At 36.5% G+C, this 15,546-nt stretch overlaps 3 protein-coding genes and 1 long non-coding RNA gene across 4 annotated transcripts; 1 reads left to right on the top strand and 3 right to left on the bottom strand.

The window, feature by feature from the left end:
- The first annotated feature begins 214 nt into the window (after positions 1 to 214).
- LOC118277168 (uncharacterized) lies at positions 215 to 1,505 on the top strand. Its single transcript, XR_004783752.2, has 3 exons — positions 215 to 350; positions 839 to 1,044; positions 1,274 to 1,505. It is a non-coding gene; the product is annotated as an uncharacterized LOC118277168 (long non-coding RNA).
- A 2,617-nt stretch (positions 1,506 to 4,122) lies between these two features.
- LOC118276081 (insoluble matrix shell protein 4) lies at positions 4,123 to 6,235 on the bottom strand. Its single transcript, XM_035594242.2, has 3 exons — positions 6,087 to 6,235; positions 5,713 to 5,875; positions 4,123 to 4,520 (listed from the first exon to the last, which is right to left on the bottom strand). Exons 1-3 carry the CDS (start codon positions 6,223 to 6,225, stop codon positions 4,376 to 4,378), a joined length of 447 nt encoding a protein of 148 aa, XP_035450135.2. The 5' UTR covers positions 6,226 to 6,235; the 3' UTR covers positions 4,123 to 4,375.
- A 4,838-nt stretch (positions 6,236 to 11,073) lies between these two features.
- LOC118276040 (uncharacterized) lies at positions 11,074 to 12,196 on the bottom strand. Its single transcript, XM_035594173.2, has 2 exons — positions 11,866 to 12,196; positions 11,074 to 11,529 (listed from the first exon to the last, which is right to left on the bottom strand). Exons 1-2 carry the CDS (start codon positions 11,933 to 11,935, stop codon positions 11,189 to 11,191), a joined length of 411 nt encoding a protein of 136 aa, XP_035450066.2. The 5' UTR covers positions 11,936 to 12,196; the 3' UTR covers positions 11,074 to 11,188.
- Positions 12,197 to 14,306: 2,110 nt separating this feature from the next.
- On the bottom strand, positions 14,307 to 15,546 carry LOC118277569 (acanthoscurrin-2). The gene is made up of 3 exons (XM_035596435.2): positions 15,384 to 15,546; positions 14,682 to 15,147; positions 14,307 to 14,444 (listed from the first exon to the last, which is right to left on the bottom strand). Exons 1-3 carry the CDS (start codon positions 15,445 to 15,447, stop codon positions 14,438 to 14,440), a joined length of 537 nt encoding a protein of 178 aa, XP_035452328.2. The 5' UTR covers positions 15,448 to 15,546; the 3' UTR covers positions 14,307 to 14,437.

Genomic DNA, 15,546 nt, shown 5'->3' with positions numbered 1-15,546 from the left:
CCATGCGAGACATGGGTTTCAAATATTGTCTTACGGTATATTTATCTTCTATTTCGATCAAAGAATTCAGGTGCCAACAGGAAAACGCAACATTTTATTATTTTTAATCGTGCGTAAAGTTGAGCATTGTCACCTACCTCTAACAAAAAGTGTATGACTAGAATTTTACCGATTTCGCACAAACAAGGATGATTCGATGGTTTTGAACAATGGCTAGGCTCTCCTATATAAAATGATGTACGGCTGACCATCGGCATAGTTACTTCTGTGAGGAACAACAAGCTTCAACATGGTCAGATTAGCGCTTGTAATTTTGGTAGTATTCGTGATCTCCTGTTTGGCCGCTCCAGGTAATTTCTATGGTATATTGTATAAAAGTATTTTTATTTTATTTATTTACTATTTATGTACATATATACAATATTAAGGATAACACATATATATATTTGAGGTACATAGGCACCACATATTCCTATTGAAATTTCTTCCTGTGGACTTGTGGCAGGAAAAGTAAAATTTTAACATAAGTACTTATTTTAAGTCCTGAAATTTTAAAACCCATTTCACTAACTAATATTGATACCCACCTTTCGTCAGTTCTTTGTTACGAGTACCATAATTGTAGATAAACATGTAAAAGTAGGTACGCTTTCCAAAAAAGTCAGTCAAATGTTTACACATAATTGATATACGATAGATGTTTTGTTTTAATTCTTTGCGGCAAACGCTACATATTCATGTATTATCCATTCTTGTTTCTTATCTGTATATATTCAGTTCCATGTTTGAACTACGGTAAAAATAGACTAATTAATAAATTATTTCAATTGTTATAAAGGAGAGCGAGTAAGGCGACACGGCTACGACTTCACCCACGGGGGCTATGGCGGCGGCTACGGTGGAGGTGGCTATGGTCACAATGGACACGGTGGTCACGGCTTCGGAGGCAGCATTCCGATCTCACAATCCTTCTCCAAGTCCTCAGCTACTGCCAGTTCCAGTTCTGGCGGTGGCACGATTGTCGGCTGATGTTTTTGGACTAAGGTATATTTAAAACATTCTTTTCGATCTGAAGGTAAAACGAGAGGTCCATGTTCAGCAGTGGACGTTTCGTGGTTGATATGATTTAAATATAATCTATTTTTCTTTCAAATTAAAAACCAATTTGGCCTATATAGTCTTAACAATACAAAGATTCTTTGAATAGATAAATGAATGAACAATTTATCATTTTAGTTGAGTTATTTGATGTAAATGTTTTGTTTTGTTTCAGATAACACATTCATACAACTCCGCAATCCCTTCACGGATATTTAGATCTAAAACTAACATAAGTAGGTACAATTGTAAGATTCCTTAGATTTAAGTTTATAATAATATAACATTTTGTGATAATGTTTACAAAAACCTAACGACGACGAGGCTAGCAATAACGTATATGTCTATCTTTAACTAATTTATTTGTCTAGAATTAAATAAACTGATTGATTTTTTGCAAATTACAATGTTTATTACTTCTTTTTATGTCCTTATTTAAACAATTTGTTTGTCAAAGTATAAAAACAATGTCTAAGTACTTGTATGATGACACTTATACTTGTGTGCTTTATACACGGATCTTACTTCGCATTTTGAATTAATCAGTCGACTATGACTATGGATAGACAACAAATATGGATGTAGGTATTTGCTTTAAAACGAATAGGTTAGGTGTTAAGCAAGTATTGTTAATGTTTACCGGTTTTTCGAACATGATATTTGGGATGACATTAAGATTGATATACAACAAAAAACAGGACTTCACAAGAAGATTTTCTCCAGTGTCGTACACAGATACAAATCATGAGTAAATAAATAGGTATCACTTGCGGAAATCGCACTCGCTACCCCTTGCAGAGTAGTCGGTTACCCAATCACTGCGCCAACCGTGCAGACACAAACTGTATGTTCTGGGGAAAATTGGATGTTACATTGAAAATGTGTAACTTTACCTACCCTTTTGGCATGAAATGAGTGATGGAAATGTGACTATTTGGTAGCAATCACAACTGTTATTGATTTTTTTGGATATAAAAAAATATACAATTTTAGTGAGGTGGCGCGCTAAAAAATTGAGGGAATATGTGAAAACTCCTATTTTTTCGGTATTTTCATGGTTTTATCTATTATCGATCCTGGCTTGGGTGGTTGCTCCCAAAAAAGCCTTATCGCTATTATGATGACCTCTGCATTCCTCTTCGGGGCTTTAAAAGGCTTTATTATGTATTATATTTAAAATATTTATGTACCAGGCAGTAGTGATCACTGATGAATCCCTTCTCAACTACGATTGACAAGTAATTGCCCAACATCCTCTTATTTAGAGAATGGCCTAACAGTAGAATAACTGTCACGGAATGGACTGTATACGATAGACGATTGTGTACTAAAAATCTGATTAAAGTAAAATGCGAATATTTGTGAGTTTGTGTGAATGTTTGTTACTCAATCACGTCAAATGCTTATCTCATGCTTAAATTGTTCATTCATACTTCATGCTTCATGATAGATATCCCACCCACTCGTACGAAGCGCTTCGCTTCAAGTTTCCTTGTACGAAGTGCTAGGGAGTGGAATTCTTTCCTGACATCTGTATTTGCTGAAGGGTATAACATGGTTGTCTTCAAAACCCGAGTGAATGGTTGCTTATGACCAGACGTGCTCCATTGTAGGCCACATCATCACTTACCAACAGGTAAGTTAGCGGCCAAACCACAGAATAATAATTGGCCAAACGTCGTAGAAAAAATAATAGGTCTACTATTCCAAGTTTGGAGTCTCGACATTTCCTTTTCGCTGTTATGATCCTTTTTATAGCCTTCACACCTTTTTTTGCCCTAATAAATAAATAACAAAAACATTAACAAGAATGATGTTTTTATAAATAACTTAATTAAAATTAAAGCCACAGAATTAATTAAGAATCCTCATCGTTTTATCTTAATCTCATACTTTATTAGTCTCTGGTTTTTTTAAAACCTAGGAAGAAAATGGCATTTACATTACCTATTAATACAAAAATTAATTTTCGAGAAAGATCTTATCTGTCTGTGAATCTTATCTGTGATTCATCACTTAATATTATATTTATCAGATCCGTGGATTTTCCAAACAGGTAAAGGTTAAAATTGTATTAATTGCTTCTTTATACGATTATTACACATTATTATTTATTTTTAAGGTATTCCCTTTTTCTCGAAACTATAATAATTTCATTAATTATATGAACTTTAAGACTCCTCACGGGCCGAGTGGTTGTAAGTCCGACCGGGTCGGGCAAAAGTATTGCTGGGCTATTTTCGGTTTTTTGAAAATTTCTCAGTAGTAGCACGGAGTCTGGAAACGTGCTCGGTATATGGCAATGGGCTCACCCCCTATTACATGGGACTTACAGCATATTATGTGCCGTAATGCGCACCTCTGCTTACCCTTTTGGGGATAAAAGGCGTGACGTTGCCTTTTTCTCGAAACTATAATGATTTCGCTAATCATATGAAGTTCACGGGCTTAATTAAACAAAGTGAACATCATGGGGTATTTATTCGTTGGTCTCTTGCACAAATTTTCTGACAATACGACAGGTGTTCAAAATTGCGGCTTTCTGCATGATTGTGTATATGTTTCTGTGAAGGTTTAGGAGTTTTATTTATTTTATTATTTATTATGACTGTTTGGCACAGTGACTGTAAAGTGTAAACGTGCTGCGGCTTCGATTTCCGCACGGAACAACTCATTGTGTGATCCACAAAGAGTTGTTCCGGGTGGATGTGATGTGTCTGCGAATTTGTATTTTTGTAAATGCATTCACGACACAGGAACTAATTCCTAATGTGCCATTTTTATGTTACTTATAAAAAGTCACATTCACAACAATTTTTAAACAATGAAACGTTACTTGTATCGTATATTTTTTCCAAACATTTCTTAATGTGCAATGCTTATTATATTCATTAATATAACCGACATCATATTTCCAAACTTTTTTTTCCAAGCAGTATCGCAGGTTTATGTACATTTCAATGACCAATATTTTTAAACTTTAGATAAACTTTAGATAAAATGTTGTCGAAAAATAAACAAAAATTGACTTAAATAAATACGTTTATATTTATTTGTATTGTTACATTTCTTACAAACTAACTGATACATCAATGTCAACCATTTCCAAACCTAGATTAAAACCTAAAATAGTAGATAAAAGTCTTTGTCGGAATAAAACCAATTTCCTTACAATTTAGATTTAAAAAAAGATAATAAAAAGTAATACAGGATAAAAACTCTTTGCTTATGCCTTGACGTTTCATTTTGTACATTCTAAATTCAAAGCGTTCTAATTTCAAAGGTTTGCCTTGTGGTTCTCGTTGAAGGAGGTAGCGGTGGCGGACGCGGAGGCGGACGCTTTGGTGAACGAGCGATGGCGGCGATTGTCTTTCGGGCGTCCATCTTTGTTGTAAGACAACTCGTGGCTACCACTCCCGTAGCTGAAAAAATTTTATATTTTATTTATAATGCAATTAGATTGCCTATACTTTTTTTTTTGGTGGACCAGTTTCCTAAGATGACATTTGATAAGAACCTTATTTTGACAGAAACATAATAATAAGTAAAATCATTGACGCGTCAATTTTCATGGTATTTACATTTGCAAGTTGGTTAAAAGATAACACTTTTACACGTCATCTCTAAAATAATGATGAGGCTGAAGATTGCCTATCAGACTAGTCTGAGAAGAAACGCCGATTTAGCGGTCTCTTTTAAAGTCCAGACAATCAAATAAAGAATAATGTGACAGAATTATCAACATTAATTTTGTGAACAAGTAAAATTATAGGTACCATTATATTCGCTTATTACTTGGACCACATACTGAAAGATCCTTGCAGTTGAAACAAATCGATGTGTTAATTGCTAGTTAACAAGATGTGTCAAATGAAACGTATTGCAACTGGTAACGGTTGATTTTTCAATGTTAACTGATTCATTTGAACAATGCAATTTAGTAAGCGACTGGCTACTTTTGCCAAGAGTTACTTTTTATTTTTGAAACTAGAATTCCTCAAATCTCTACTATTTATTTCTGAAGTGCTAGAGAAGTTATATGAGGAAATCATTTACGTTTTTTCTGCAGTCTGTAAAATGCATTTAAAAGTTTTTGAACGCTCGCTGTTTTTTACGGTTTTACTAGTTTTTATCATTGAATACCTACGAGTAGAAAAATCTAATTAAGCTTCCTAGATTATTTTCTAACAATAAACTGCCAAAAATGATCTTTTGGACTACTTTGTGAGTGAACTGTTTGCAAGCATCACTGCTAAACTGCTATTTCAGAGTCTAGCAAAGTATTATTGAGTACTAGCATCTGCTAGTGGGTTCGCTCGTGGATTAAAAAGCGCGTGTTATCCTATCACCGAAGTCCGCTCCTACCCTGTCTGTATACCAAATTTCATTTAATCCTTCAGTACTTTCAGCGTGATTGACGCCCAAACATCCAATCATCCAAATAAAAAAACTTTCACATTTTTAATATTACTATGATTTTCAGTTTTCGATCATTTTCACCAGCAACACAGTGTTCTCACACATATTACATAAGATCAATAACACAACTCATGTAAGGTGGGTGTCACATTTCATGGCCACGCTTTCAGGAAACAAAAGGCACTTTCCACTAACCTGCCACCTCCGAGCTCCTCACTGCATCCGAGCCGCTCCCTGCTGAAGTTGTCGTTCTGATCATCATTCCTCCCATAGGTACCACCGTTGTTGTTGTTGTTGTTGTTGCCGTACGTACCAGGGTTATAGCCTCTCTTCACTCGCTTTGTGTCGAATCTCCAATCTGTAGAACGTAAGAAGATATGCAGATATTTGATGGAGTTTATTTCCATTTTTGTATTTCTAGTGCCAATGTCCTTAAGTCAAAGTTGGTCTTTTACAAGTGTCTGATCTTTCATAAGGTTTTTTATTTTGACCACGGTCAAAACAGTTTTTGTACCAACTAAACCACATTTTAATAAATACTAATTTAGGTTTACTGTTATGTAACTCACCTCTGCCTTCAACAATAACAGCCAGGAGCACCATAAAAGCGAACACAGTAGCTACCTTCGCCATTTTCGAACGAGTGTGATGCATTTGGTCATCCACACATGGTATATATGTCGCGGGCCACAGGATGGCTGATGCCATCGGATGTCACGGTCTGTCCAAACGTCATGATTTCGGTGACACGCCGTGATGACCGCACAAAGCCACTGCGACGGTTTAATTCAGTTTTGACGGATTGTCCATCGCCCTTGACTTTGGGGACAGGAGCCCATTATGCACAGTTTGAATGACCTTACAAATGTCAGAGGAAGGAGTTTTTGGGTTTTGCTGCCCAATTCTGATGCGAAAATTGGCATAATTTAGCTGTCAACTGTGTGTCTACTTGATTTGTGGGTACTTGAAGTGGTTGTGAGCCTGGGAAACTAATTCATAGTTTTGTTTGAGAATTATACCTTAAAAAATGCTGTATTATCGTCGGCCACATCATCGCTTACCATCAGGCCTGATGGTGGAATAAAAAAATATACCGCTAGAATAGATTCTTGGAGAGCTGATTCTGAGCGATTCTGCGTGTGGGTTAAGAAGATGCCACATAGAATAAAGATTCATTACTATTTATATCATGTAGATTTTGATAATAAAGTTAGGCTAAGATTTATTTTTAAAGACGTTGTTCCAAACTACTACGTTGTCTTGTTCGTCGTGCGTGAGTTTAGAAACATACAATTTCACATGCACATGACACCCAGACCCGGAACAACAATTTGTGGATCACACAAAGAGTTGCTCCGTGCTAGAATCGAACCAATTACACAGCCACCACGCCAACCGTGCAGTCTAATTTAAATTCTAAATAACTGCATTAAGCCCGGAATCATTGTTTAGCAAAGTAAGAATGTACCTATCTCCTTTGTCTGTTTCCAAGTACCAGTTACCAGGCGCACATAAGTTCGATGTAGTCATATAACAGGCTTTTTTTTTTGAGTGTGGAAAATCATCCAATGACTTCTCTTGCCTTAGGTGAGGCGAGAGGGAGGGAGTGTCAGACTCTTACTGACTAAAAACCACCCCGTTCCTACTCCTGCTTTTCGAACCGGAGCCCCGGTAAACCCGCTAGGAGTCATATAACAGGCTATAACTTCGACGATCCATCAGCATCGTAATCAAACGAATCGATCGAGTATTCCGAGCGACTAGTTACATCAATAATATTACTTAACACATTCGCAGCCGGTTTGAACTCAGTGTTATTAACGTTAACCTTGACTGTTCGGTCGTTCGCTTGATTTTTTCCCTGGCCATTTTTTTTTTCGTAAACAATCATCACTTGATATCATAAAAAGAGTTTGGTTTGTACCTTTCGGAATCAACTGAGCGTGAATGTAGGTATATGGTTGTGGACCCGGCTTCGATCGGATTGTTTATCAATAACTTCACTTCCAAATAAGTATTTAGGAAGATAGCAATAGTCTTAACTTGCAGCGTTTCAAACCATTAACTGGTATCCTATGGAAATAGTGACTCGGGCATTAAAAATGGTGTGTTTTCTAGTAAGGTTTTTAATAAGAGTCTGACACTACCTCCCGCCCGAGAGGAGTCATTTGATGATTATCCATCCATACAAAAATGGATGGCTTTAGATTGTTAGTAGGTACACTTGCACTAATTTAAGAAACTTCGAAAACCTTCGTTCGAGATTAATATCTAGTCCAGATTAATAAATAAATGATTGATAAATAAACAAACAAATGGAGTGTTTGTTTGTTATATTGAAATAACCGTTTTTTACTACACGCATATTAATATACGTAATATGATACATATATTTTTTTGTTTTTACAATTTTTGTCTGTTGCTTGTTTGTTCCGGCTAATCTCTGAAATGGCTACACGGATTTTGACGGGACTTCTATTGGCAGGTAGCTGATGTACAAAGGGGTAACTTAAGCTACTTTTATTTTAGAAAATGGCATCAGCTGGTCCTTTTATACGAGTAAGATACAAACAAACCAACATAGAATTTGTGTTTACTGTACATATCTCTGAAGTAATAGTCCAGTCGTTGCTCTCGGAAACATGAAGAGGGGCTATTCAATCAAACCCGTCAAACAACTGTGCTTTCTTCAATTTTTTTTCTCTAACATCACGTGTTGGAAATATACTTGATTACTTAGATATTGTTGCTATCTGATATACCTATGTTGGCTTAGATCGGAGAATTATTTATAAGATTTTTACATACATAGATGGGTCAGGGCCACAAACCAGTTTGTGTTTAATCAGCTACAAATAAAATAAGACTGTTTATATAATATTAATTTACCAGTATTTTAAACACTAGTTTTCCGTCAGTGGCTTCGCTTGCATAGATTTTAAAAGATAGTAAATAGATGCATAGAACCTCTATAATGTCCACACAGGTCATGTTGCCTCGCCCAAGACGGCAAAAGCCATGGGATGATTTTCCCCTCCAAAAAAAAAAGTCTAAAAAATTGTATGCTCGCTATAACTCCATCATAAGCGGTTTATCCCAATGCGAGATCTAACTAAACCTCTTTCTTTTTTGAAGTCGATTAAAAATTTGTCTATGTTACTCCTTGGAAGATAGATCTCTAATGGAGATTTTTTTTTAAGTCAGTCGATTAGTATCAGAGCCTTTTGTGCAAGCATACTAACACTCATATTTTTCCTTTTTATAAATATAGATAAATAGGTACTTATTGTTTTATTTGTGGATCTAAGATGATGCTTCACACATCTACCTACTGAGTGGTGAGCAGCAATTAGTCACTAAAAGTCAGAAATGATTTACTAATAACATTGTTTCTCCTTGAAAATATAAAGGACATAGGTTAAAAATATATTTAGTTATAATTCATACATAAGTCAATTGACTTTGTATTTTCCTTAGTTACCTATTAAATGTTTAAGGTCGCATTTTTTGTTGTTGTTTGTAGTTTTATGATTCTATTTTAAGAAAGAAAATTACTTATTGCCGGACTCTTACTTAAAACCACTGCGGTGTTTCTCCACTGGCTGAGACCCTACCATGGGTTAGCCTCGCGGAATCACCACACAGCAGACTTCGACCTGTCGCTATGTTTGAGGCACGTCCCGCCAAGTTAGCGGCCCTGGGAGGCTGCTTCCCTTCCTCAAGTGGTGCGCGTGGAATACTAGGCTATCGTTTACTTTTTTTTTTACTTCCACCTATACAGATAGATACTAGCTTACGTCTATTCCCGCCTATACCTAGATTGTACTCAGTAATAACACTAATATAAGCGAAGCAATAGGATATAAGGAAAAGGCTAGTTAGTTGTTGAATATAATTATGTGTTATAATAGTTTTTAAACTGACATGGTCACTAACACTATTATTATTAGAACTTATGACGGGATATTTACCATGTTTATTCATTTTGATAAGTTTCCGATATTTCGGCACTGTTGCAAGCGCCATGATCTCACTTGATGAGATGAAACTCATCAAAATGAATAAACATGGTAAATATCCCGTCATAAGTTCTAATAATAATTATGTGTTTTTTTATATATTTTAAACGTACAAATAGGGATTTTCACATGCATGTACATCACCCCAGAACTCGGAACAACGATCTGTGAATCACACAGTAATTGTTGTTGTGTTTGCAAAGTCATTGTTTGTGAAAACCGCGCAGACGAACGGTAGTACGGTTTTTTATCTTTTAATTGGTTTCTGGTTTTGTATAACGGAATGGTATTGAAAAGGCAATCCCCGGAGCTGCGGACTGCCTAGCGGTTTACCTGGGCTCCGGCTCGTAAACCAGGCGCAGGAACGGGGTGGTTTTTAGTCAGTAAGAGTCTGACACTCCCTCTCGCCTCGCTCAAGGCGCTCAAGAAGTCATTGGATAATTTTCTCCTCTCAAAAAAGGACTAAACTCTTGCTGTTGCACGCAACACCTCACGTCTTATCAGGGCTCCAGTTAGAAACAGGAGTTGGAACAGGGTGGTTTTTAGTTAGTAAGAAGTCTGACACTGCCTCTCGCATCACCCAAAGCAGGAGGAGTGATGATTTTTCCTCACAAAAGAGATTGTAGTCCTAAGAATTTTCCATGTGTATGGTACTAACCGCCGTTCGCGCCGTACTCAGATTCATTTAATGGTTACTTAACCCAGTCCTTAGCAATTGTTTTCGATACAAAATCGTCACTAAAGAATGGTTTAAGATATAAAAAAGAATGGTTTAAATTACTCCGAGCGCGGCAGTTAATCTTTATTCATATGTTATAGGTAATAATTTCTATGCATCTAAGTAATAACATGAAGCGATTAGTTTGTACTCATTCAATATTTATTACTTCATCTCGGTCGATTACTGGAACGTGAGCAAGTTAACTATGCGCATACAATATTATGGTCATTATGATCTAGTACCATATAACACTTCTTGACATTTCCAGGATGCTTACAGTTGTATAATTGTGGTTTATTTAATGTTAGTTTTAACACAACATCATTTTAATCATCATCAAGCTATTAGTCTGCGGATAACGTAAAAGGTTACCGGGTCTCCGGCTCAAAGCAGGAGAAGGAACGGGGTAGTTTTTAGTCAGTAAGAGTCTGACACTCCTCTCGCCTCACGTAAAGCGGGAGAAATCATTGGATGATTTCCTCTCATTTTACGCAGAGCGGTAGGAGATATTTTTTTTACAATGTGTGACGTATTATTGGGCTGATAAATTTGCCCTTTTTTAACAAAAGGTAATGACAACAACTATGTTAATAAAAACTATGATCACGAGTTTCCGTGACTATTAATATTTAACTGGATCAAGTTGTTAATGTGGATCAGTGTGTTTCTTTATGTTTGAATATTTTTTATACACACTTACATAATTATGTATACGTAAATATGTTCTAGGAAATGATTTGGCGCCGGTACATCCTTATATTTGTTTACAATTTTAGGTTTAATTATTTCCTCAAAAGAGATAAAAAACAAACAAAATTTTAATAAATAAAGCCATTTTTATTAGACAACTAAACACAACATTTTTAAATAAATCTAATTACACATTCTAAGCTAAAACTGACTACTGGTAACAATATCCATGTTTCTAACTTTATCGTTTCCACCCGTAGCCCTTGCCATACTCCTTGCCATCATGTTTACCATCGTCTTTGCCTCCTTTGCCTTTTCCATCGTCTTTGCCTTTACCACCATCATTTCCCTTGCCGCCATCATTTCCCTTGCCACCACCGCCACCACCCTTTCCTTTTCCATCTCCACCTTTGCCACCCTTGCCGCCATCCTCTTTGCTCTCACTGCTGCTGCTGTCAGAGCTGTCACCACCGCCGCCTTTCTTGTCACCGCCCTTGCCACCTTTGCCGTCATCTCCACCCTTGCCACCCTTGCCGTCATCTCCTCCCTTGCCACCGTGGCCACCGTCACCTCCTTTACCTCCTACAAAATAGTTAATTAATATTAAATACACACTGTTATTCTGAAATCTGTTTGTGAAATATAGCTTTAGTAAAATAGTCAACTAAACATCATATCAGAGCGTATTCCGAAAACATAGGCATAGCAAGCATTAAATGTCAATAGAATATAATATTTAGTCCAAAAAGAGCAAAATGTACTATGATGGAAAACGTAAAATTTTTTGCAGAGACACAGTTATAAGTACAGAAATTATAGTTTTTACTAAAAATTAAAAATGTTATACTAATGCGAAAAGGGTAGTTTAAAACCAAAAGAGAATCATAATTTTATTCATAAAAACTGAAAGATTCTTACCGCTGGGCGCTGCGTGCACACATACTGCCAACACGACGAGTGCAAGAACTACTAGTGTTATTTTCTTCATGGTAGATTGTATCAAATTTTCTTCTTCTTTGTTAAATGTATCTGATACTGCGTTGGTCTTGTAACCACACTCTTGACTATGATCACTTATACTCCAGTTGGTCCTTAAATACTCATTCACTTTCCGATTTTCCACATTTTTTTGGATCAGTTTTTCCTACTGATCTATTGAGTCTGTTACAAATTACCTCATATTGGACAATCTCTTTAGCATCTAAGTTTTTGCTTAAATTCTCAATGTAATTAATTTGAATGAATGTTCTCGTTTCGCTTATTTAAAAGGTTTTAGTTAATTTTGAATTTTAATACTGTAGTCCTAAGTTCTCATTTGTATTGTAATGCTGCTGTTATTTTTAATTAGTTCTAGAAATGATCCTGCTGAAGAAGTTAAATTTTGTGTTTAAATAGTACTATTGATTGTCTTCCTAGTTTCTTCCTAGTTCTGAATATGAATTTAATAATGTTTATATCAAGTTTGCACAATAATATTATTGTTCATCTAATCGTTACCTGATTCGAAGCAACACAAAAGGATTTCAAGGTTGTTCCAATCAATACTTGTCTTGGTTGAGTCATTTAGTAATAATAGGTGTGTTATTATATTTTGTTTATCTTTTTGTTACTAGGTACATGCAGTGTATATATTTGGTTTTATTATCAGTATTAGAATTATAAATATTCCGTTAGTTCTAATATTTATAGTTAGTGTAGTGTTTTTTTAAGGCTGCAGACGATGTTAGTTAGTTGCATTACTTTTATCTGTTAATGATATTAGAAACAATAATACATAAATAAAATATTTACTTAATTTATTTGTAATCTTAGCGGATGATACTTTACTTGCATCCTCATACCCACGTACGTGTGAGTGAGACAGAACACTGGCACCCGGAATTGGGTAGTTACCTAGGTCAAAAATAAATTATTTTGATTTTTCAATACAATATAATGTCCCAAAATAATCGTACTTTCATTCATTTATGCGACATAATTTACTTATTTATTAAATTTTTCTAGCATTTTTTTGAGAAATAAGAACGTTATTTGACGCAAAATTTGTATGACGTCATAAGTTGCGATCTCCGAAAAATTCATAGAAAAGTATCGCTTTTGACATTTCGATAAAAGTTAGATTAGACTAGTTGGAAACAACCTAAGTTTTTAGTTTGAAACCAACCCAAGTCTGATAATCTCTGTCATCCTATCCAGACGTGGAGCTGTATAAGAACTTTGTACTTACTTGTTTTAAAGGTTGGATAAATCAGAGGTGTGTGTAATTTTCAGTCTGGTGTATGACAACTGAAAAGCTACAGCTATACTAATACCAGTATTTTTTTTAATGAAACACGGCTCACGTAGATATGTATATGGAGAAGAACTCTAATAGTTTCGAGTCACGGAGCGACTCTTTATCATGAGCAGCGTGCGTAGCCAACTCTTTTAAAGCTTTTCTATATACTACATATTTACGTGAGTAAACCGTGATTTTAGATTTTAGTGTGTATGTCTCACCATAATTCTTACAAAAGTAATGTTTTTGGGAGGAAAAGTTTCCTAGGGAAGACAAGTCAATGAGAAAATCGGAAAATAAGTAGTGTAAGTTGGTTATATTCATGTGAAGCAAGGGAGGGTTACAAACTGCTAGTTGATTTATTATCATTTGCGTAAGTTTACTACTTAATTATACACATCATCAGCATCAACAGCTTATTTATGGCCACTGCTAACCAAAGCCTCTTCTCGCATGGAGAAGGAAGGTTTGATTATACACCTGATTTAAAAGAATAAATTGTACTATCGCCTTTAAGTCTTTTACTCCGGAAGCGGTAGGCAGAGGTGCACATTACGGCACGTAATGCCACTGTACAATGTACACCCACTTTTCACCATTTGTGTTATAAGTCCCATGTAAACGTAAAGACCCATGTAATAGGCGTTAAGGTGTCCTGGTGAATGATGTTCATTCATAAGTAGGTATAAAGAGAGGGAAGTACTAACCTGTCATGGAATACCAGCATGAAGTGATGACGTTATGACAATGTGTTTCGTCTGGTAAGAGTTACGTGAGAATTTGAAATACCTAACCCATTTGTGATATTTTTAAGTAGAGCTTTTTACGCAATTGAAAAACTACAGCTATTAAAATAAGATACAAATTCAATACACACAACAATGAAGCAGCTAAACCGTTTATAGGTTTCAATTGTACTTAAGTTAAGATGTTCTCTTAAGCGTAGGTAATCTTTGTTGCTACTGAGAATATTGTATCCACTATACACTAAAAGATATATCGAGCTCATTTCAAGTCACAAGCGAGTTTCTTGTAATTTCGAAATGCTTAAGGTTCAAGTAAGGATATTAAAAGGCAGTAGTTTTATAAAAAACAATAATGTTTATTTGGATTGCATTTATACATATTTACGTATGGCGAAAAGTAATCTATTTGTTTTATCACATTGAGCTTTTGAATTTTTCTTGTTCTTAACGATATTCATGCATCGGTTCAGCGTCTGTAACAAAACAAAACAAAATAAAGTTAATAATGCAGTCAATGATTCTACACTTTTTTGCTTTAACGTGCTGCAACAATGTACTTTGTGTTGGGATGAAGAAAAAAATACACATTGAAATGTTTAAAATGTAAATCTAAAGATTATTTCATGGCAGCATTTAGATGTTATCAGGAATTAACATCGTTACTATAGTGTTAATTTATTTAAATGGTATAATATTGATAGTAATCTTACCCGTATCCTCCTTTGTGGCCGCCACCACCTCCAGCGCTGGCGTGGGCGTTCGCGTTGGCGCTGGCAATGGCACCAGAACCACCGTAGCCTCCGCCGCTGTGGCCACCGTGTCCGCCGCCACCGTGTCCGCCGTGACCACCGCCGCTACCACCGCCTAGTCCGCCGCCGAAACCACCGCCGTTGCCGCCGCCGTGTCCTCCACCGAGTCCACCACTGCCTCCGTGTCCACCATGGCCGCCGTGTCCACTACCACCTCCGAGACCGCCGCCGCCGCCGCCTCCATGGCCACCGCCGAAGCCGCCTCCAAGACCACCACCGCTTCCTCCGTGGCCACCGCCGCCGCCAAGACCACCGCTTCCTCCATGGCCACCGCCGCCGCCAAGACCACCTCCGAAGCCACCGCCGCCACCACCGCCGCCGCCGCCGCCGTAGCCACCACCTCCTTGGCTACCGCCACCATATCCACCTGAAACATCGAACGACACAAGTTAAAGCAAAAATATTACAAAAAGTATAAAATAATTAATATTACCTAATTGGCTGAACTGAACTTTAAATTGAATTGCTGCTTAATATTTTGCATCTAGTCCTTAGACGAAGCAGCTTCCATTGACGTCACAACATTATAAGGAATTGTAAATTCCTCTAGTTTTCCTTAGTACATAGGTATAAAAATCAAAACAAAAGTATGAGTATAGGTACCTGGTGCGGCGTAAGTAATTGCGAAGAGCCCGAAGGCTAGAGTGAGGACTGCTAGACGGGCCATGTTGCTCTGTGCCTCCTGGTCCCTCGACCTAGCTTATATACAGCCTCGCTTATGTCATGAACATGGCCGAGCAATGTTTGTTAGACTCTTCATTTTTTG

This window comes from Spodoptera frugiperda, chromosome 15 (assembly GCF_023101765.2).
Source record: "Spodoptera frugiperda isolate SF20-4 chromosome 15, AGI-APGP_CSIRO_Sfru_2.0, whole genome shotgun sequence".
Classification (NCBI taxonomy): Eukaryota; Metazoa; Arthropoda; class Insecta; order Lepidoptera; family Noctuidae; genus Spodoptera; species Spodoptera frugiperda.
Note: the sequence above shows the minus strand (reverse complement) of the source record. Positions and strands in the feature narration are given on the sequence as shown.